The sequence below is a fragment of the Rattus norvegicus genome, chromosome 7 (genome assembly GCF_036323735.1).
Source record: "Rattus norvegicus strain BN/NHsdMcwi chromosome 7, GRCr8, whole genome shotgun sequence".
NCBI lineage: Eukaryota > Metazoa > Chordata > Mammalia > Rodentia > Muridae > Rattus > Rattus norvegicus.
In genome coordinates, this window is record NC_086025.1 from 114,706,464 (window position 1) to 114,729,861 (window position 23,398).

General features: G+C 46.4%; 1 protein-coding gene and 1 long non-coding RNA gene across 2 annotated transcripts in view; one reads left to right on the forward strand and one right to left on the reverse strand.

Moving 5' to 3' along the window:
* The first annotated feature begins 2,311 nt into the window (after nt 1-2,311).
* On the forward strand, nt 2,312-23,266 carry LOC120093696 (uncharacterized). Its single transcript, XR_005487268.2, has 3 exons — nt 2,312-3,352; nt 7,671-7,798; nt 22,488-23,266. It is a non-coding gene; the product is annotated as an uncharacterized LOC120093696 (long non-coding RNA).
* Slc25a17 (solute carrier family 25 member 17) overlaps nt 18,070-23,398 on the reverse strand; it is a 42,631-nt gene continuing 37,302 nt past the window's right edge. The window contains exons 8-9 of the mRNA NM_001126269.1: nt 22,761-22,843; nt 18,070-18,923 (exon numbers count right to left, since the gene is read on the reverse strand). Of these exons, the coding sequence (NP_001119741.1) occupies nt 18,776-18,923; nt 22,761-22,843 (231 nt within the window). The 3' untranslated portion in view covers nt 18,070-18,775. The remainder of the gene's footprint in view (nt 18,924-22,760; nt 22,844-23,398) is intronic.

The following is a 23,398-nucleotide window of genomic DNA, read 5'->3' on the forward strand; positions in this document are numbered from 1 at the left end:
GGCACACACTTAAAGAGCAGGCCCCATCTGTTAAAGTTTTTACCATCTCCCAACAGATCGAAGCTGAGGCCTTTAGAGGGCACAGGCGCACAAACTTAAGCATGTACCAATTTGTTAGAGAAGATATCACCATGGATACAGATAAAGATCCAGAGGGAAAAGCCAGAGGTGCGGAGGGCAAAGCACGTGGGAAGGGGCACAGTACTTCCCCCATCTCGGGGTATGCTAACTGCCAGCCACCCGGTGTGCCGGGCTGCAGAGTGGCTCTGCAAACCTTACCCTTCAACACACAGTCGTGACTGATTACACAACTGGCCTTTCAGGAGATCAATTCAGTCTCTCCTCTTGCTCTGAAAGTCACAAGCCTCTGTCACACCTTGTCTTTCTAGTGACCAGCCCTTATCTTGATACTGACTGGGTTGTGAGGTTTCAGTCATCTGACACACAAAACATACTTAGCATGTTGGGAACAGTTTAGTTAAAAATACATATTTTTTAAAATGTATGTGTATTGGTGTGTATCTCTCTGTGTCTGTGCCATGTGGTGGTGCGGGGGTTGTCTGAGGAGGAAAGAAGAGGGTGTCAAGTCCCCTGGAGCTGGAGTCACAGTGGGGGTTGTGAACCACCTGATTTGAGTGGAAGGAACTTAACTCTGGTGCTTTACAAGAACAGTACATACTCTTATCTGCTAGGCCATCTCTCCAGTTCAATTCGTTTCTCTTTAACATTAAAGATTTTTTTTTTAGCCAGGCAGTGGTGGTACAGGCCTTTCATGCAGAAGCAGGCAGATCTCTGTAAGCCTGGTCTACATAGTGAGTTCCAGGTTGGCCAGGAATGCACAGAGAAACCCTGTCTGGAAAAACTGAAAACAAAACAAAACGAAAGATTTGTCGAGGGTGTGCCTTTGCTAGTTCAGAGGATAGTTTTCAAGAATCAGTCTCCTACCATGTGGGGCCTAGAGATTGAACTCAGGACCCTGGGCTTGACAGCAAGCACCTTTACCCACTGAGTCATCTTACTGAACCCTTCCCCCTTTTAACATTCAGGTCAGGCTCTGTCACTCAAGGCTGGGTAACTCAGTTAACCATCTAAAAGGGCTTCACACACAGTACAGATCCCATCTATGTGAGCAACCTCAGAGGTCTGAAGTACGTCCCAACAGAGATAAAGAATGAATTGCTCCTAAACTACAAAGCCACATCGTGTAACTTTCTTAGATGGGAGTTCCTGCATGTTGAAGTTCTTCGTCATACACACCCCTCTGGAGACAGGGTCTCATGTAGCGCAGACTAGCCTCAGACTCACTGTGGTGCATTGAATGAGAATGGTTCGAATTCCTACTCACGAGTGTAGGCCACCCTCTGTGAGCGCCAGCCTCAAACAAGCCCAACCAATACACCGGAACTAATGTTTTAGTACTTGGAGCGGGAAGGGGTGGGGCGCGGATTAACGAGGAACTCTAGTCAGCCACAGCTAGAAGTCACCTCAGTCACATTGGTTTCACAAGAGGTGGACGGACAGACCCCTTTACACCGATTTATGCTGTGTGTTCAACTGTCCTCGGTTCATGGCTTGTCGGGAGCGCCGCCCACTCTCCCCAGCCGCAGCCGCTTTGTGCTGCAGTCGCTTCTCTGCCCGCTTCAGCTTCTACACGGAGGGGGCTCGCCCTGCATCGTTCAAGTTACTAGTGGCAATAAAAGTCACAAAGAGGTAGGTGGACGATTCAGTGAGTGGCAGGCCTCCAGATGTCAGCTTCAGTTTCCGCTGCTATTGGGAGGCCCTGAGTCTACCTTCTGCTCGGAAAGGATTATCGATCATCGACGGCAACTTAAAAGTTTAGGCAGGGCTTGGCAAAAGGAATAAAGAGTAGAATGGCATTTGAGGGAGACCCCCACCTGCTCTGTTCTTCGCTTCTGCTAGATGATAAAATATGCTCGCTCTCCTGCTCCAAGTTCAGTCTACTGATCCTTTCATTTCCTGGAAACAGATTTCGCCGGGCACCTCTGGAGGCCGTGATTTATAATGAAGTCAGTACCCAACGTTAACTGCGACGCCCTCTGGTGGCTTCCAGTATTTTCCTTAGCTGCAAGAGTAAAGTTAAACAAAACAAAATAAAAGCCCAGAAGGCAACAATAACAGTAAAAACCCCAGCACTCAGAGGTTTTCCCTCTTTTTTTTTTTTTTTTTTTTTGGTTCTTTTTTTTCGGAGCTGGGGACCGAACCCAGGGCCTTGCGCTTCCTAGGTAAGCGCTCTACCACTGAGCTAAATCCCCAGCCCCGAGGTTTTCCCTCTTAAAGGGGAGATCTTTTATAATATCAGGAGTCAAAATCGAAAAGCTCTTCAGTATTTATAACCTTTGTGATCACAAATCCTTTCCATACAGGCTCATTACCAAACGAAAGCGAATGGCTTAGAGGTGAGTGGGTGAGAGAGGGGCTGAGACCGCTCGGTTAGTGTTGGCCCGGCACACCTGAAGTCCTCCGTATGGAGCCTCAGCGCCATGTAAACCAGCCCAGCCACACACAACAGTGATTCCAGTACTACAGAGAGGGCAGAAGCTTAAGGTTACCCTTGACGTTTTGCTGCTCTGACAAACCACCATGACCAAGGCACCTTAGAAAAGAAGGGGTTCAATCAGCCTGAATTCAGCCTCCAGGGGGTTGGGAGTCCACGACAGCAGAGCAAAGTGACAGAGGCAGGAACAGATGAAACCATGAGGCCTGGCCCCAGGGACTCACCTCCTCCAACAAGGCCACACCTCATCCTTCCCAAACGGTTCCACCAACTGGAGACCAAGAATTCACACATGTGTGAGCCTACGGGAGACGTTCTCATTCAGATCCCCACAGCGAGTTTGAGGCTAGCCTGGGCCACCAGTTAAAAAAGTTGGGGGGGGGGAGGTAGGGGGCAGTATGATGAATTCCAACATGCAGAAATTACAATGTAACAAAGTCACATGATATAGGTGGTTGTGCAGACAGGGAACCAAAGCCCAAAGTGCAGAATTCTGGAAAGCATAGAGGCTTCGGGCTCTGTAGGATTCAGTAAAAAATAAATACGAGGTCCCGTGGCGCCAATTAATGATAGCTGTTGTTATGACCTGTTTTGACCTGTTTTAGTCGACAGTCTACAACTTCAACTGCCCCGCTGACCGGTGGAACGGTTACTTTTAGTAGGCCTCACGTGACTCTCTGCAGGATCCTTAAGGAGAGCAAAGCCACACAGAACACGCAACCCTGTCCTCAGTCCTCGGCCTTTCTTTCCATTTCTCTTAGAGTGGAATTTCTCCTGCAGATCCCCAAGCAGACATGGAGAGAGTATGTCCACACTGCTCAGCGAATAACAATGAATGTAAGTGAGTCACAAGGGAAGTGGGAAGGTACATGCCTAGGGTACCCCAGTGGCCTTCCGTCTTGGAGGTTTGAGAGTATACCAGACAGGATAAAATTTTTGCTCTTATTAGTTTCATTTTTTTTAAAGTCATGGTCTCAGAACATGGCTCTGGCTGTCCTGGAATTTACCGTGTAGGTCAGGCTGACCTCGAACTCACAGTGAGATCCACCCGCCTCTGCCTCTACTCCTGAGTGCTGGGACTAAAGATGGACCATTGTATCTGGCCTAATTATTGTTCTCATGTTACCCGGGTTAACCTCAAATTCCCAATGTAGCTGAGGCCTAGTTACTGTTTTGTTGAGCCAGTGTAGTGGTACAGTCTACGGATCTTAAGATCTCAGCCCTGGGGAAACTGAGGACATCAGAGTCCAAAGTTTCCTCTACACTGTGTGCTGCAGACCAGCCTGGCTTAAAAACTACAGATCTCGGGGTTGGGGATTTAGCTCAGTGGTAGAGCGCTGCTTGCCTAGCAAGCGCAAGGCCCTGGGTTTGGTCCCTGGCTCCGAAAAAAAGAAAAGAAAAGAAAAAAAAAACTACAGATCTCTGCCTGGCAGTGTGGCCCACGCAGTCCCAGCACTTGGGAGGTGGGCAGCAGGTGGTTTCTGAGTTCAAGGCCAGCCGGGACTACAGAGCAAGTTCCAGGACAGCCGGGGCTACACAGAGAAGCCTTGTCTTGAAAAACCCAAATCAAAAGCAAACAAAGCAAAACGCAGCAAGAACCCCAAAAACCCCTGTAAACCCCCTCACACCAAAACGCTGAATGGCAGCCTAGTCAAGGACAGGTAGTTACAGAAAACCTAAGCTGGTTTTGTGGGCTGATCTTATACAGGGAAAACTAAACAGTTCATGTTATGATTAGTTTAAAATCTTAATTGCTTCATGAGTTCAAGGACATCATCATCACATTAAACTCAGTTCCAACACTGACCACCCTACCCTCGGTGCAGGAAGGTGGCCCATAGCTCTTTCCTCTCCTCTATTTGGCCTCCTTTCAATGCTCAGGCCTAGGCTGCAATGCTTCTGGGTTTAGTTCAGATTAATGTAGAGAAAATGAGACAGCACCGTTTCTCCAACCGACACTCTCCACTTCCTCTGTCAGACAATCCTCTACTTAAAAGCTCGATGTGTTCCCAGGGCAAACCTCACGCTCTCACCTCCAAGTCCATGACAGAGTTAGATCCTGCCTCTCAAGCTAACAGTGATGTAGTGGCTGGGGAGATGGCTCAGCAGTTAAAAGCACTGACTGCTGTTCCAGAGGTCCTAAGTTCAAATCCCAGCATCTGCGCAGCAGCTCATGACTGTCTGTAACTCCAGTTCCAGGTGATCTGATAACCCTCTACAGGCCTCAGTGTGCACCCAAGCACCTATACACACTAATAATGATAATGATAATGATAATAATAACAATAATAATAAGAAGCCAGATGGGGGCACACACCTTTAATCCCAGCATTCAGGAGGCAGAGGAAGGCAGATCTCTGAGTCTGAGGCCAATCTGGTCTACAGAGGAAGTTCCCAGACAACCAGGGCTACACAGAGAAACCCTGTCTTGAAAAACCAGAAAAAAAACCATTTTTTAAATGTCCTGTGTGTGTGTGTTGTGTGTGTGTGTGTGTGTGTGTGTGTGTGATGCACATGTATGTATTCTTGCATGTGTGCAGTGTCCATGTACACGAAAGCCTGAAGAAGACATTGGATGTCTGGAGCTGGAGTTACAGGTGGCTCTGGTCTGCCCCATGTGAGTGCTGGGAGCTGAACTCAGGTCCTCTGGAAGAGCAGCAAACCCTCTTAGCCGCTGAGCCATCTCTCTAGCCCCACAAAATGACTTGAACATTTACCAAACGTTTTTTCATCAAACTTATCAGCGGAAGAAGTCTGAGCTGTCATCGTCTGTCTGGCTCCCACGCCGAATAATGAATCAGAAGGGCAGAGCCTGAATGTTATTTATCTTCCCAGTCCCAGAAATTGGCAAGGTGCTTGCATATGGCAAATAATCAAAAATGTATTTTTAAATACACGAGCAGAGCATTGGTCTCAAAACCAGAACTGACAAGGTAATAAGGCCCTCCATATGGTATCCGCACAGGGACTGCTCACTGGCCGGCCGGCCACTCCTGCCATCGGGCTCCATAGAACCTAAAGCAAACATGGCCGAGATGCACCAAGCGCCAGCAGCTGGCACAGGGTAGCTGCCTATAAAGCAAACTCTAACGAGTGTTTAAAGGTTGAATAAAAGCAAACGGAAGACATGAAATGCTGTGTGAATGTAATCTGTGTCCCTGGAAGACCGAGGCAGGGGATCAAGGATCTCAAGTCAGTCTAAGCTATACAGAGACTCTGTCTTAAAAAGTATGAATTAAAGAAATTTGAAAGCTGAAACCACCACAGTACGGGAATTGTAAAAAGTGTGTGTGTGTGTGTGTGTGTGTGTGTGTGTGTGTGCGCGCGCGTGAGTGTGGAGGCCAAGTCAATGCTGGGTGTCTTTCTCTTCTCTCTCGCCCTTATTTTCTGAGACAGGGTCTCTTGATGGCCTGGAGCTGACCGATTAGCCAGGCCGGCTGAGCAGAGAGTCCTCTGCAATTCTCTGCCTCCTTAGCACTGAGAAAACAGGCATGTGCCACTGTACCTTGGTTGTCATAGGACTTCTGGGGGCCCAGACTCTGGTTCTCCTACCCACTGAGCCATCTCCTCAACCACGACATAAAAGCCCTTTAATTAAGAAAGACTCAAATGGAAAACAATCAGTGTCATCTTTAGGCAGAAGCTGTCGACACCACAGGTGTGCGAGATGGCTCTGGAGGTATCCGCTTGCCGCCAGGTCTGACCGCCTGAGTTCAATCCCAGGTCCCGCACAGCGAAAGGATGGAAGGACTCCCACATATTATCCTCTGACCCTCACACATGCACACTGCCTAGACAAGGAGGCCAGAAGAGGGCACGGGCTCTCCTGGGGCTGGAGTTACAGACAATTCGGCATGTGGGTACTGAGAATCAACCCGGGGTCCTCTAGAAGAATAGCCAGTGCTTTAACCGCTGATCACTCCACCCCCATACATTGTATTTTAGTAATATTCACCTCAACCTGTCTCTCACCTCCTCCTAAGATCTACCTCCACCTATCTACTCTGCCCAACTTCATGTCTTTTAGTTCAAGGCCAACCTGGTCTACATAGCAAGACCCTGTCTCAAAGACAACATTAACCAACAAAAAACCCCAAAAGACAAAAAAGGCAGATACCTTAAAAAAATACCCCCCCATAGCTTCTCAACTAGGGGTGGTGGCCTATGAATCCTCCCCACTCATGTTAGCATGGTGACTGGCTCCATCTTTTGTGAATGCAGTGATCCTGCTATGTCCAAAAAGTTTCTCTCCAACTTTTTTTCCTTTTCTTTTTTTCGGAGCTGGGGACCAAACCCAGGGCCTTGCGCTTGCTAGGTAAGCGCTCTACCACTGAGCTAAATCCCCAACCCTCTCTCCAACTTTTTAACCTTTCTGTCCCTTCTTCAACAGTCTCTGAACCTCAGTGTGTGTGTATGTGTGTGTGTGTATGTGTATGTGTTTGTATGTACACGTGCACGTATGTACATGCATGCGTGTGTATGTGCATGTATGTGTGCATGCATGTATGGGTGCACATATGTGTGTTTGTATGTGTGTGTGCAATATGGGCATTCCATTTGTGGCTGAGCTATGTGTGTGTGTGTGTGTGTGTGTGTGCGTGTGTGTGTGCGCGTGTGTGTATGTATGTATGTATATGTACGTGTGTGCATGTGTGTGTAATATAGACATCCCATTTGTGGCTGAGCCATGTGTATGTGTGTGTGTATGTGTGTGTGTATGTATATGTATGTGTGTGCGTGTGTGCGTGTGTGCCTGTGATATAGGCATCCCATTTGTGGGTGAGCACTCCAGTCACTTACTCTGCACTTTGATCAGGACAAGGTCTGAGGACCTCATTGGCCTGTGGATTCAGAGGTGAGGGTGTGCAGGGCAGTTTGATGCTATGGCCATTGTTTTGTTTTTGTGGGTCAGGCACTCTATTACTGAGCTGTACTCCCAGCTCTATAAAAAAGATTCCTTTTAAATAATGTGCATGTGTGTGTCTCTGTGTGTGGGCACGCACACGCAAGCTCAAGCACCTAAGGACGTGTTGGGTCTCTCTGGAGCCGGAGTCACGGGCAGTTACATAAGCTGTCAGTTGTGGGATCCAGGAACCAAATTTAGATGCTCTCTCTGCCAGAGTAGTACACACTCTTAACCTCTGCCATCTTTCAGGTCCTTCATGGGCAGCTCTGTAGCGTTTTGCTGTCGTTTAAAAGAACATCCGAAGGTTGCAGAAGGGAGCTTTGACATCGGTCCTCATCCGAATCCTCATCTGACTTCTAAATCTTCTTATGCACAAGGTGCGTGACTCCAGGCATGTCCATCTTTGTCCACGCCCTCCTCATCTGTGAGTGGGAATGAACCGTGTGTGCTTAGGTGTTCTTACAAGGTGTGCTGGCTAGTTTGATCTCAACTTGATACAAGCTAAAGTCGTCTGAGAGGAGGGAACCTCAATTAAAAAGATATCTCCATTAGCCAGGGGGTGGTAGCTTAGGCCTTTAGTCCTAGCACTCCAGAAGGCAGGCAGATCTCTGAGTTTGATGCCAGCCTGGTCTACAGAGTGAGTTGCAGGATATACAGAGGCTATACAGAGAAACCCTGTCTCAAAACAAAACAAAACAAAAAACAAAAACCCAAGCAAACCAAAACAAAAGCTTCCATCTAGCCTATTCTAGAGTGAGTTTCAGGACAGCCAGGACTACACAAAGAAACCCTGTTTTGAGCTGTACCCCCAAATAACTAAATAAAGTTTCTATAATAATATCTAGGGTGTTTTCTTAACTAGTGATTGATGGGAGGAAGGGGAGCAGTTCTTTTCAGGTAGGGTCACTCCTGTGCTGGTTCTGGGTTCAACAAGAAGGCAGGCTGAGCAAGCCAGTAAGCAGCACCCCTCCATAGCCTCTGCATCAGCTCCTGCCTCCAGGTTCCTGCCCTGTTTGAGTTCCTGTCCTGACTTCCTTCGATGAGGAACAATATGGATGTGTAAGTCAGAATACCCCTTTCCTCTCCAAGTTGCTTTTTTAGACACAGTGTTTCATCACAGCAATAAGAAACCTTAAGACACAAGGATATCAAAACATGTAAGGCTTAATTATGATTGGCATTCAATGCACAGAAGTTCCACGACCCATTCATATGCACTATGACTAATTTGAGACAGCATTCTCCTTCCTTCCTAATATCTACTTGTGGGTTCTATGGTTCAGCGATCTGCACACCACCTTTTGCTTTTTATATTCAGAGCGCTGTGCCATGCTCAGCGCTGGTCTCTTGTCTCTCCTTCTGACTTTCATGTCTCTAGGTTCCTTATCATTCTTTTTTTTTTTTTCTTTTTTCTTTTTTTCGGAGCTGGGGACCGAACCCAGGGCCTTGCGCTTGCTAGGCAAGCGCTCTACCACTGAGCTAAATCCCCAACCCCTGTTCCTTATCATTCTTAATTGTATGTGTGTGTGTGTGTGTGTGTGTGTGTGTGTGTGTGTGTGTGTGTGTGTGTGTGTGTGTGTGTGTGTTGGGGGGTATTTGTATGGGTGCACATGTGTGCATTTGTGGAGGCTAGAGGAGGGCATCGAGTGTCTTCCTCCTGCTCGATGCCTTATTCCCTCAAGACAGGGTCTCTCACTGAACCTAGAGTTAGCAGAGGTTTTTTTGTTTTTTCCTGCCCAGAGCTAGGCTGACAGCCAGCAAGACCTAATGGTCCTCCTGCACCAGGTAGGCATGGCCAGGTTTAGTTTCTTACATAGGGTCTGTTTTTTTGTTTGTTTTTGTTTTATTTTTCTAGACACGGTTTCTCTGTGTAGCCATGGCTGTACAAGAACTTGCTCTGTAGACCAGGCTCGAACTCAGAAATATCCACCTGCCTCTGCCTCCTGAGTGCTGGGATTAAAGGAATAGCCAACACCACCAGGAAGTTCTAAAGGTCTGAATTCATTTCTTCGTTCTTCTACAGCAAGCATCCTTACTTACAAAGCCATCCCGTCTCCCTGTCACCTCCCCAAGACAGGCAGGGTCTTACATAGGCCAGGTTCTCCTCAAACTTGTATAGCCATGAATGACCATCAACACGTGATCCTCCTACCACTAGCTTCTAAAGTGCTGGGATTACAGGTTTGCCCTATGCCTGGTTTTAACCCTTTTTTTTTTTTTTAACGCACTATTGTTGTGTGTGTACGCATGGGAAAGAGGCATATATATGGAGGTTAAGGGACAAGTCTGGATTTGGTGTTCTGCTGCCTTTTCATGGGCCTCGGGGATCAAACTCAGATCACTCCACTTGTGTGGCAATAACCTTTACCCTCTGACCCACAACTTACCAGTTGCCACTCTATAACTGGAAAGTGTCATTTTCTTCTCTTCTCCTACATAAACCCTAGAAAACCTTCTTTTCCTGATCAATTAGACCCACTTCTGTAGGAAGAAGTACCACACCCCGCAGACATTAGCATTAGTACAAAGCCCTTTTGTTTAGACAGCGGCACCAAGCCTGTAGCATCTCAACCAGCCCACATTTGTTGCGTGCATAAATACCTTTCTAGTGAGCTTTCTATCGACTTGGTTCTTCTGCTAACATTTGACTGCCAGGTAATCAATGCGCAGCCAGCAGGAGCTCGCTTAGCCCTGTGGCATTTGGCTCTCTAAAGTCGCCATTCTGGCTTTTCTAAAGAGCCCAGGTGAGTCACTAGCTCAGCCAGAGACTTTTTATTGAGCATAGCCTGTTACTGAGTAACGGAGAATTTCAGGGAGGGGAACCTAATTTGAATACTGAGTAGAAGAAAACATTATTGGATTTGGGCTTCCTTTTTTTTCTTCTCTCTTCTCTGTTTATTTATGACAAATATTCCACACTCATTACTGCCTCCATTAAAAAAAAAAAAAAGGAATACTTCACGGATTTGTAACAGTGTGATGGCTAGTCTTGACACAAACTAGTCACCCGGTGTATTTATTAGTCAGTGCTCTCTTGCTCTCTAGAGGAACAGAAAAGAACTGACAGGACAAAGAAATGTATTGAAAGAATGTATGAAGTCAGCCAGGGATGGAGAACCCAGTAGAAGTTGCTCAGTCCTTGCAGCTGGGCACCTCAGCCGTTGCAGAAGGAGGCTTCAATCTAGTTCATTGTAGGAAACACCATGATTGGTCAGCCAATCGAAAAGGTCTGTCTGAGTCATGCCATTACGGATATCACAGTACCTGAATTGCCCATTAGAGTCAGGCCATTATAAACAATGCTTGCCCTGTCCTGCCCACTGTGAGTCAGGCTATTACAGACGCTGCTTTGCCAGCGCTCCCGTTATAGCACTTACTATCCCTTTCGCTACTCCAGTGCCCAATTAAGCACATTGCATTTAATTCATCCAATTGAGTGGCAGCATCTCCACCCCTGAGGCCTGGCACAGGAGAGCAAGGACAGAGCTCTGTAAACGAGCCCCTCACCGCTTTCTGTCTTACCACATTAGTGTCTTCAGATGAGGTTTTAAATGATAAATTCACTCAAGCATTCCGATGTCTCTGAGCCCTAAAAATTCCCCTCAATGTTAAGCCGAAGAATAGCAGGCATCTCTGGCTCCTTCTAGCAGGGCAGCTTTTTCACAGACACTCAGCCAACCAATCAGATAAACTCTTGGTACCTTTCACTGAATTGGCTTCAATAGCAAACCCAGAATCTTTGCCCAGGACTCATATTGATAAGCTCGGCCTGCTCTTGCTTCCTAACCCTTTGCCTCAATACTCCCTTAAAATCCATTCCCACACACATTCCCCAGATGTCTGTCTAAGTGAGTTAACAAATTCACTAAGTTCTTTTGTGTCACAGGCAGGTGGTGGGGAGGCATCCTCTGCTAAAGATGAGGAGACTATTTCCTCAGGCACACTGGGCCCATGAGAATCTGAAGCTTCAATACCAATCTCCTCAGGGTCCTTCCACACACACATCATCAACCCAAGTCACAGGATCCTACTCTTTTATGCATCTGCGCTGTCAGTCAGCTAATTGTACAAGGAGGGCTCGGGTTTGGTTTTCTGCAAGTTGAGATCTAATGGCTGCTGGCTTCTCTTTCGGGGCACACTTAGAAACCTTTGGATTATTTATGCACACCTGGGGAACCACCAATTCTATTACTCATTTTTTCTCTCTTTTTCATAACTTTATCCAAAGACACCAAAAGGAAGCAAGCAGCATCATTACTTCCCACTTTCAAGGGTTTTAGATAAAGTTGCTAATGCCTTGCTTCTCGCAAGAGGTGAGTCAGGACGTCGGATGCGTTTACTTCGCACGCTTCTTTAAATAGCTTACACTCTGGACTCTCAGTGATCTCCATGCTACCCAAGCAGTCTTTAGCAACCCTGAGTTTCATCTAATTGGAAATCCAGCTCCAGACACCACAAAGCCCATTAGAGAAATCCGTCCTTATAATTCTGTTTCTCCAGAACCATTTCCTAGATTCTATTAGTCAATGTTCTCTAGAGGAACAGAATCGATGAACTCTGTGTGTGTGTGTGTGTGTTCATATCACATATATAACATGTATATTGCATACACACATATATAAGTGTATATAAAAAAATTAAGTCAGCTTACATAGCTTACATTGACATAAAGTCTCATACCCGAGGGGCTGAGCTCTCAGTCCACAAGGCTTGGAGCCTCAGCAGTCCCAATCTGATGCTGAAAGCTGGACAGTTCCTGGAGCGTCACTGGTCCTCAGTCAACAATGGAAGCCTGGAAATGCTAGCTGTGATATCAGAGAAGGAAGCAGCAACCTGAGGGAAGAACTCAGCAGCCAGAGGGAAGCCCATAGGGGCAAAAGGCAAATCACCTTCCTAGTGGCAACTTTGTTCATTTGTTTGTTGTGTTTTAAATCTGAAATGCTACCAGAAGGTGCTGCCCTGCACTGTGGGGTGGGTCTTCCCACATCAATTAAGGAAATCAAGACAATTCTTCAGGTGGAAATTCCTACCACGGTGATTTTGTGCTCCCCCCACCCCTTCCCCCACCCCCAATCTGAAGACCAAACCCGGACCTTGTGTTTGCTAGGCAAGCGCTGAGCTAAAAGTCCCCAACCCCTACCCTGGTGATTTTAATTTATCGCAAACTGACATTAAAACCAGATACCCCATCTGAAAGGCGGCGGGAACCTCAATTGAAGCCTGGCCTCCATTCGAGTGCCCTATGGGAATGTCCGTGGAGCCTCTCCTTCCTTGTTAACTGGTGTGGGAGGGTCCAGACACTATGGGCCACAACATCCCTAGGCAGTGGGGCCTAGACCACATAAGAAAGCGAGTGGAGCAAGCGTGAGAGCAAGCCAGAGCCGAGTTCTTCCATGGTTTCTGCTTCAAGTTCTTGTCTTGAGTTCCTGATCCAAATTCTCTCAGTTATGCACTGTGGCCTGAAAGTGCAAAATGAAACAAGCATCTACCTCCAGGTCAACTTCGGTCATTGTCTTTATCTCAACAAAAGAAAGCAAACTCTGACCGTCACCTTGCATGGGGGCCATGCTAATCTCTGTGTCTTCCCAATTTTCCTTTCCTGTGAAGCATGAGCCTGGCTTCTCTTTGGAAGCACCATATTTTAACAGCGTCAGATGCAGGCTCCACCTCGTGGAATGGGCCTTCAATCTGGTTTTTAAAAGCAGTTGTCTACGCCCCTAACGCCTGAGTCACTACTGCACTAGTGTGTCCTGTAGGCAGGTCACCCTTGTAAGTTACAGGGCTGATGCTGAGAGGTGGTGAGAGTAAGCATGACTTTTATCCTCTGGTGGCACGGAAAGTACCTTCCTGCACTGTGAATGCTGGTCAGTGGGGGTGAAGCTTCTAGTTGGGTACCAGCTCAATTTCTCCGTGTTCCACAACCTAAGTGGTATCTTCAGCATTAGGGCCTCGCCATCTATCGGTTGTGCTACTGACTATAGTCTATAATGTTGGGGGGAGGGGCTTATGAGGCCCCTTTGGCCAATGACTCACAAGATGAAACCCATTCCTGACATTGGCTTTTACTTGGTATATTATATAAGATGTCGCGTTGGGTCACTGTCTCCTCTATGACATGGTGACTTCATTTAAATCCTTTTATACATTTTATGAAGCTTCTGGAACAATGGGTTTCAGTGTGGCTTTTCAAAAGTCACCTTTCCTTATATTCCCACCTTTACCTTAGTTAATCCTTACCCCCCTTTTTACTTTCTTTCTTTTTTTTTTCCAGAGCTGGGGACCGAACCCAGGGCCTTGCACTTGCTAGGCAAGTGCTCTACCACTGAGCTAAATCCCCAACCCCTTCCTTACCCACCTTTAACCCTATTCTGATTCCCCTATCATCCCTTTATAAAACTAATTCCAAACCAGCTGCAGCGCTCCAGCCTCTAGTCCAGCATTCCACCTTTAACTCCAGCACTCTGGGCTGAGGCAGGGGAACTGTTGAGTTAGACGCCAGCCAACTTGATCTATATATCAAATTCCAGCACAGCCAGGACTACATACTAGACCATATATCAAACAAACAACAAAAGCACGCCTATACTCTCTCTCCCTTTCTTTGGAAGATCTCCTACTCCCTCATGGTCCCTGGAACTTGCTCTGTAGACCAGGCTGGCTTCAAACTCAGATCTGCCTGCCCCTGCTTTCCAGGTCTGGAAGGAAAGGCACTGGACACCACATCCAACTTTCACCTTTTTGTTTTGTTTCATTTTGTTTTGCTTTGCTTTGCTTGCTTTTCAAGAAAGAACATGAAATTGGGTGGGTAAGAAGTTGGGGAGGATCTGAGAGAACTTTAGAAAGACATAAAAATGCTTTGCATGCAAATTTTAAAAACATAACAAAAATAAAAACACGCACATCAAAAGAAATACAATGGGAATGAATAAAAAGACATAGACTACCCAAGGAATTGAGATTTTCTTGGTACAAACAGCACTTGTTAAACACAGAAACACAACAAATACTGTGCAAGGGCTCGGGACACCACACGCCTGTCTTTGCCCTCAGAGGTAATAATTTCACTTGACAGTGGAAGACACAGCTTTGAAGGGGAAGTGATTGATCTGTGTCCATAAGTCTAGGATTACATGCTGCATGGAAACTGAGCCTAGATCTGGCTCAAAATCCAGAGTGCCTTCCAAGAGACCAGTTATACAGAGGCAGCTACATCCCTGATCAATATGACAGCAATAGTTACCACTGACGTTCATCTAGCTCTCAGAAGGCACGCAGTGTGATTTCATCTGACAGCAGTGATCACCCCATGGGCTAGCTTTATCAAGAACTTCACCCCTGAGCTGGAGGGATGGCTCGGCGGTTAAGAGCTGTCCCACCAGAAGACTTGAATTGAATTCCCACCAGCACCCACATGGCGGCCCACAACCATCTATAATTCCAGTTCCAGAAAATCCAATGCCCTCTTCTGGCCTCCTTGAGCAAGTGGTGGACAGGCAAAATAGTCATACTCACAAAATCAAGCAATATTTTTAAAAAGGAGAGGGAGGGAGGGAGAGAGAGAGAGAGAGAGAGAGAGAGAGAGAGAGAGAGAGAGAGAGAGAGAGAGAATATTCCACCCACAGTTAAGAAAACTGTGTTTCCTCAAAGTTCAGTTTGAGTGACAAACTGCCTAATCCCAGAACCTTAATCTCCAGAATGCAGGAGACCCAGTTCTAGCCCTGGCTCCACCTAGGCAAGTCCTCTGACAGTTGTATTTCAATTGCCTCGTTAATTAAATGGGGCCTTTGTTACTTGCCCCTATCCATTCCACAGAGATACTGGGTTGATGAGAGGAGAAAAGGCAAAAGCTTCAGAAGGGAAATTGCTGTGCAAATCTGGATGGTCACGAGTTCCACTAAGTCCCCACAGCACCATCATAAAGGGACGGAGCTGACATCGTTAGCGCTCACACACCCTCTGAAGTGGGTGGGAAGTATCATTATCTTCACTTGTCAAAGAGCGGAAGTGCAGGGAGCTGCGAGTTGGTGGCAGCCCTGGGGATAAGATCTAAGATTTCGAACTCCTGCTGCTTGTGTGCTCAGGGTACAGTCTGGTTTTTAGAGTCCTAAGTTAATTGTAAAATAGTCAAGGGTAGAAACATCAGTGTCCACTTCAAAGCTGAGATTAAATGCTTATAGAAATTAACACTTCCACCACAGTGATACTGATGTGATCTCTAAGGTTCTTAGTCCTCGTAAGTCTAAAGGAACCACATGATTCAAGAGGAGGAAAAAAATCCCCATTCCTTCGAACAGACACCAGCTATTTACCATGTTCAATTAACCTGTTACTAACTAAAGGCCACAAAGCTAGGTGTTATTCCCTAGAAAGCTTCATTCCAAAATGCCCCTCACAAGATCGGAGAAAAAGGGGCCAGGCGTAGTGGCACATGCCTTTGATTCCCAGACATGGCATAGCCAGAGCTACAAGGTAAGACCCTGTCTCAATAAAACAGAAAGACCAGCTGTCTTTGTTAGGGTTTTACTGCTGTGAACAGACACCACGGTCAATGCAAGTTTTATAAAAGACAACATTTAATTGGGGGCTGGCTTACAGGTTCAGAGGTTCAGTCCATTATCACCAAGGCAGGAACATGGCAGCATCCAGGCAGGCATGGTGCAGGAGGAGCTGAGTTCTACATCTTCACCTGAAGGAAGCCAGGAACAAACTGAGCATCCTCAGGCAGCTAGGAGGAGGGTCTCCAAGCCCATTCCCACAGTGACACACTTCCTCTAATAGTGCCACTCCCTGGCCAAGCATATGCAAACCATCACACCAACCAACCAATCAACTAAACAAACAAAAAAGAAGCGGTCGGAGAAGTATCAAATACATCCTCTGCTTGAGCACACGCTTCGGTTTAGAGATTATTGTGACAATGACCCCATCAGCCCCTGAGATCAGCACTCACGTATCAAGGGGAGCAGCAGAAAATGGTCGTGAGGGTACACTCTCACCTCCTAGATTATTTTCCTCCTCGATGGAGCCCAAACATTAGTCCTGAGGTTCCTACTCAAGACCTCCAACAGCAACTCCCAAACCTTATAAAGCAAAATAAAAAGTAGTAATGGTGGCAGGAGCCTGGGGCCCTGGCTTAGCCAGCAGAGGACGCATGGGGACCTGAGTTCAAGCACCAGACTCCATGCAGAAGTGCAGCAACCCCAGCACTTGGGAGGTGCAAACAGGTGGATCCCAGGGGCTGGCCAGCAGGCTAGCCTAGCCAAATCAGTGAGCTCTAGGTTTAATGGGAGACCCTGGCTTAAAAAGGTAAGGGGGAGAGGCTGAAAGGGGATAGCCAATGGCAACCTTTGCTTTCCACATGACAGAGCACATTCCCGCTTTCTCCTGCCCCTGCACTATACATGTACAGTAGTAATGACACCAGTTCTGTCTCCCATAGGGAAAGTGTGTTCAGTCAAGCTCACTTGATTTGTTTTCTAGAATGCCACAACCCTCTTCAGTTATTACTAGTTTAATAGCCACACACTTTGAAACCATCAAAGGCGTGGGAAGAGGAAACACAAGAAATTTCAGAGTCCTCAGAATCCTCATTACTCTCCAACTGACTGAATGACAAACGTAGTCTGTTTTTCTGTCAGAGAGACAGAAACCAAATCACAAAGTCAGTTATTCTAAGAGGAAGCCACACTTGATCTTGGCGAGGCAGCCGAGAACAAAGAATTCTATGAATGTGAAGAGAATTCGCTTTGTGGACGGGTAGCTTGAGCTATCGGCCTCTGCTCTGCTGTGTGCTCTGAGGGAAGGAATTGGTGACGCGGGACTTCGAGCTTTCTGAGAGGCCATCTTTTCTATAACAATCTAGTTTTCCTTTGAGAGAAATATTTATCTGGCTTCTGGAACTGAAGCCAATCCCATCTTCCATTGGGCCACCGGCCCTACGATCTCCTGAACTTTATTATAGATGGGAATTGCCTGGAGATCTTGTTAAACTACAAAATATGACTCAGGAGGCCTAGGCTGCAAGCCTAACCTGCTCTCGGCTGCTGCCAGTGCTACTGTTCGGTGGGCCATATTTTACAGTAGTAGGGCTCTAAGGAATGTTTGCAAATGGAAATAACCCGCATCAAATACTTCTGAAAATACAGCATCCACACAGAATTTACAAGGGAAGAGAACATCGCAGAGTCCACACAAGGTACCTGCCTCTTAGTGCACTTTTACAATCTTTCTTTAACTACCTTAACCACCCGGTCGCACACTGTCTCCGTCACTGTTCTGTGGCTGTGATAAAACACAATGACCAATGCAACTTAGAAAAGAAAGCACTTAATTTGGGGCTTAGGGTTTCAGAGGGGTAAGGTCAATGACTATCATGGTAGAAAGGTAGGCATGGCGCTGGAGCAGTGGCTGAGAGCTCAAATCTTGAGGCACAGTCATAAGGCAGAGAGACATGGAGTGGCTTTGAAAACTCAAAGCCAGCTAGTCCCCAGACACACCTCCTCCAATAAGGCCACACCTTCTAACCCTTCCCAAACAGTTCCAGCAACTGGTGTCATGCATTCACACCTGAGTCCACAGGGCCTTTCTCACTCAAATCCACACACACACACACACACACACACAAGGCCTTAATAAAAGAGCAACTTTCATGAATGTTTTCTGTGTGTGCTGACAATTTATTGAAGCTTATCTGATCAGAGCTTGCATGAATGGACATACAACATCAAGGCTTTTGTAATAAAAGACAATTTGAAATAAATATGTGTTTAAAAAAACCTATGTCAAACACTAATGAATAATCGACATTTACAAATTTTAAGAAAATCATTTAGGTTAATAATTTTTATTTCCCCCACAGTTAAATAGCTCTCTTTAAGCAGGAGGGAGAGAGACAGACAGAAATGAAGTCATGCCCACAGCACAGTCATGATGTTACTCTTAGTGAGGGACTCTTTACCAAGATTAAGACCTAGAGGAGTATCTGAGGAGAATGGTTACCGAGTCGTCTGGAACCTGGGAGAGCATTAGGAGAGCGAAAACAAGTGGCAAAGCAGAGAGAATCCTTAGATGGAAAGTCCGTTCCCCTTGAGAAAAATTAATGAATACCCACAAACTTCCATTTTTAGGGTTTCAATATTTTCATATCAGTTTAACCTCTACCCCCAAATCCAACCAAACACCATAAAAACTAAGTTGTCGGATAGGCTTAGCTGGCTGTACTCCCTGTTTAGCCTTCCATGCCTTTACAGCCAATGACAGGAATGTCTGTGGTGTGGATGGAACCGGCGGGAAAGGAGGACTGTGCCTCTTCTCTGTGTGCAGCACCTGCGTCCACGCTGTCCTGTGGGCGGATCTCAGTGCTTATGTGAGCTCTTCAGGCCCATTACGGTGAAGGTAGCAGCTGTCAGTTTCTCGTACACAAGGAACATGAGGGCGGCTGTGAGCACTGTCTGGAGCAGCTTGGCCTCGAGGCCTTTGTAGAGTCCCATTATTCCAAAGCGCCTAAAAGGAAAGAGATTGGGAAAAAATAGGTTTTCTTTGTAAAAATGAGCTCTTATGTTAGATCTGCTGCCCTGAAAAGGTTTCTCTTTAGGATCAAAACAAACCATGGAGGTCTTCAATTCCAACAATCTGCTGCTGGAGTATTTCTTAGCTTTGAAGGTGGACAGATGAGACCCAGTACAGAGGGGCCACTGATACTGTCTTACTGTAGCTGTCATTAGCTAGTGGGGTGCTGCCAACACCGCGCTAATAGTGTGCAGAGATCTAAGACCTTCTACGTTTAATGGGCCCTCAACTCCAGGTGTTTCAACCTAACAGCCCCCAAGTGGTAGGAAAGCCATTAATTGGTTCGGATCATTTAAACCTCAATAGAAAGACACAGAAATGAAAATTGTCTGATTCTCAGACTGCCTGTACATTCGGTCCTAGGCCTCAAATGAAATTCAGCCAGCACCCAATTCACTGAAACTGCTGGTTAAAATACGGATCTGCTAGCCCAGTCCAAGAATATATGACTCATTAACTTTGGGACAGGACTCAAAAAATCTGCATGTCCAACAAGCAAGCTCCCAGGCAGTGAGGAGGAGCACGCTAGCCTGGGACCAGCACGTAAGAGCTCCCCAGACAAGAATGCTTTGGCTAGAACTGGAACTCAAAGCAGATAATCACTCCAAAGCTATTTGCTGAGAGTGAATTAGTCTCTTATGCCGGTTCAGTAGCAACTCCAGCTTGTGGGTCGACGTTAAAACTAATCTGATGCCCACATCAAGCTAGTTTATATACGTGCTGTAAAAACCTACCGCCAGGCAATCATATGACAAACAGGATGCAAGGCTGGACCTGTTCACTGACTACCCCTGTGCTCTTCAGGGTGACATCACCCACAATGGAAAACCCAGCCAGGGCTGCTGAGACTGCAGACTCTGGGGCTGCGTCCTGCAGGGAAGGTGCAGATCTACGTTGTGACAGCATTCCAGCTGGGTTTTCTTTTTTACAAACGGGGTCTTCATGTAGCTTCACCTGGCCTCACATTTCTTATGTAGCCAAGGTTGCTGTCAACTTTTGGTTCTTCTACCTCTATAGGTGTGTAGATCACACCTGCTTCAGGCAATAGTGTGTGTGTGCACACGCACGTGCATGATCAAACCTTTGTTTGCACATGTAAAGCCCAGAGGTTGACTTGAATGTTTCTTTTCCTGAGACAGGGTCTCTCTGTGCAGCTCTCACTGTCCTGGAGCTCTGTAGACTAAGCTGGCCTCAAACTCACAGAGATGTGCCTGCCTCAGCCTCCTGAGGGCTACTGTGCACAGATCACCCTGTTATTCAAATGCTGCTTTCTCTGCCCCTCTGTCTGGCTGCAATCCGGACATGGCACTGTAATGCTTATCTGAGTATCTCCTGCCTCGTGTTGTGTAACCATTGCTTCCCATTTATTCTCTGATTTGTCAAAAAAAAAAAAAAGCTGATCAGCCAATGGCTGAGCAGAGGAGAGAATAGGGCGGGACTTCTGATCCCAGCCAGGGGAGGAGGGTGAGGGGGGTTAGAGAGAGGGGGTAAGAGAGAGCGAGCAAGAGAGAGTGAGAGAGCGAGAGAGCGAGGGGGGAGGTGCCAGAAGAGGGCACCACAGAAACACACCTGGACCTGGGGGAGCCAGAACCATGTTAAACTGCAGTGTATCTTGGGGATTTTGGTTGAGAGGCAGTCAGAGTAGCTTAGAGGATTAACAGACTAACAACTGCTCAGCTATTGTGCTGCAAAGCTTGATTAATTAAGTCTTATAGTCTCTGTGTCACTTACTTAGCTAGCCAGGATAAAGAAAAACTATCACTTTTAGAATTGCAAAGTGCCATGTGGGTACTGGAACTAGAGCCCAGGTCCCCAGGAAGAGCAGCCAATGCTTTCAACCGCTGAGCGGTCGCTCCAGCCGCTCTTCAGGTGTTTCTTAATTACATACAATTGGAGAGACTTGTTATGTTATTTCATTATCATGACAGCAGCCATTAGCCAGATGTGGCTAATAAAAATTAAAGCAGGGGTTGGGGATTTAGCTCAGTGGTAGAGCGCTTGCCTAGCAAGCGGAAGGCCCTGGGTTCAGTCCCCAGCTCCAAAAAAAAAAAAAAAAAAAATTAAAGCAATGGCTGGGCAGTGGTGGCACAGGCCTTTAGTCCCATCACTCAGGAGGCAGAGGCAGGTGGATCTCTAGGAGTTTGAGGCCAGCCTGGACTACAGAGTGAGTTCTAGGACAGACAAGGCTACACAGAGAAACCCTGTCTTGATACGGATTAAACCGGTGGGTTTGGTTTCTGGTGGCAGCGACAATATTCCTTGTGCCCCACAGCTCCACAAAGCTGGGCACAGCCCTCCTGGACAGTGTGGCGCTCGCATCACTAAACACGCTGTAGCAGAATGGCAGCCATTCATCGGGCTCTGCCTCCCTTGGCACTGGGCAAACTGCTTTCTCTACATCTGTTTCTTGACTTGCAAAATGGGAATATAATCATTTTTCTACAGGGCTGAGTGAGGACCAAACAAGACCAAGAGACAAGATGTGAAAACAGTTAATTTGCAAATTATAGGACCTCATCAATTACAATTGAGAACATCTTAGTTAAATCTCTTAGTGATGCCCATCTTCCTTAACCCTCTCAGTGCTGGAGGAAACTTTAGTTGCTCTCAGTCTTGAGGGTCAATTGGCAATGTCTACATTTATAATTTTGAAGTTATAAAATGTCAGAGCTGTATGTGTTCTGACTCTCTTTTTTTTTTTTTTGCTTCTTTTTTTCGGAGCTGGGGACCGAACCCAGGGCCTTGCACCCAGGGCCTTGCGCTTGCTAGGCAAGCGCTCTACCACTGAGCTAAATCCCCAACCCCGTGTTCTGACTCTCTTAACTAGGTAACTGCACGTAAGGGCCTTCTCTACAGCTATGATCGCCTAGCTGGACAAGGCTCAGTTATAGTCTTCACTCAGCCATGTCTGTAAAGTCCCTTCAGACGGCCAGGGCACTCGGCAGCAGCTGCAGTGGGGACTAAGTCACAGTGCACCACACCACAGGAATCCTGTACACGTCTGCAATTGTCAACAGCAAGGGGTGGGTGTGATGCTAAGGTTACGAAAAGGAGACGATGCGGCAGGACTGCCTCAAGTTTGAGGCTAGTTAGGCTAGTCAGGGCTACACTGCAAGACTCTGCCTTAAAAAAGTAAAAACAAAACAGTAAGATGTATAATTCACATATACACACACATGCACACTGAAAACATGTATACTGAAATATATATATTGTATAATTCTCTAGAAATGTGCATGCTTACAGTGGCTACCTCTTAAGAGAGGAGAGAGAAATTTTTAGAAAATATATATGTATAACATGTGACTTTTATTGATATTTAACTGGCTTTATTTTGGTGAGTTTTCGTTTTATTTATTTTTGAGACAAGTTTCCCTATGTGGCTCCAGTTGGCTTAGAACTTGCTCTGTAGATCAGGCTAGCTTCAAACTCACTGAGATCTGTCTGCCTCTGCCTCCCAAGTGAGCCTCATTCTTCTTTATTTTTTCTTGGTCCTAGGGTTTGAACCTAGACTGTACCACCAAGCTCCATTCCCAGCCTGGGGGGTTCCTTTTCAAAGGAGTCCTGCATTTATAACCAGCGAAGAATAAAGAGCTGAACTTTTCCATAATCCCAGCTGCTGTCAATTCATACTAAGCTCCTAAACTGAGAGAAACCTGACCACAGAGAAGAGAGAGGTTTCTGAGGCTGCCATTGCACTAGCAAGAACAGCTCATGCGGCCCCCCCACCCTCCCTGGCAAAGGAGGGCTGAGAGGGAAAGCAGGGCTCACTTGACTCGTTGGTGAAGAAGAGAGAGAACATTCCGAAGACTCCCCAGTGTCCTGTTTTCTGGGTTTAGTCTATGACGTCCAAACTGGGATGGAAGGAGGGGAAAAAAAAGATAATTACTATTTGTCACTGTTTTATCTTAATTTTGTTTCTTAACAAGATTTATTTTTATATTAATCATTATGTGTGTGTCTGAGTGTGTTTGAGCACCAGTAACTTGGTCCCCAGGAGCTGGAGTCACAGGAGGCTGCGAGCCTCTCTCCACGGGAGTGCTGGAGACATGAATTTGGGTCCTCTGCGTTAAGCTACCCACCCTCTGCGATAAACTGTCTTTCTCTCCAGCCCCTCTTCATCTTAATTTCTACTTAGGAAATTACATTGGAGTAACACCTCCTAACACAGCGTTTATTGATAAAAAATATCCAATTAGCAATATAGAGTTTATTAATCTTTTTCAACTAATAAAAATAAAAACATTTTTCGATAAAGAAAGCATACTTTTTTTCATTGTTCTGGGGATTGAGCCAAAGGCCTTCAGTATGCTAAAATAGATGCCCTCACTGCTAAACTACACCCTCATCATGAGGGTCTTTCACCTTACAGAGAATTATGGGAAAATTCTATCAGCAAAGACTAAAAC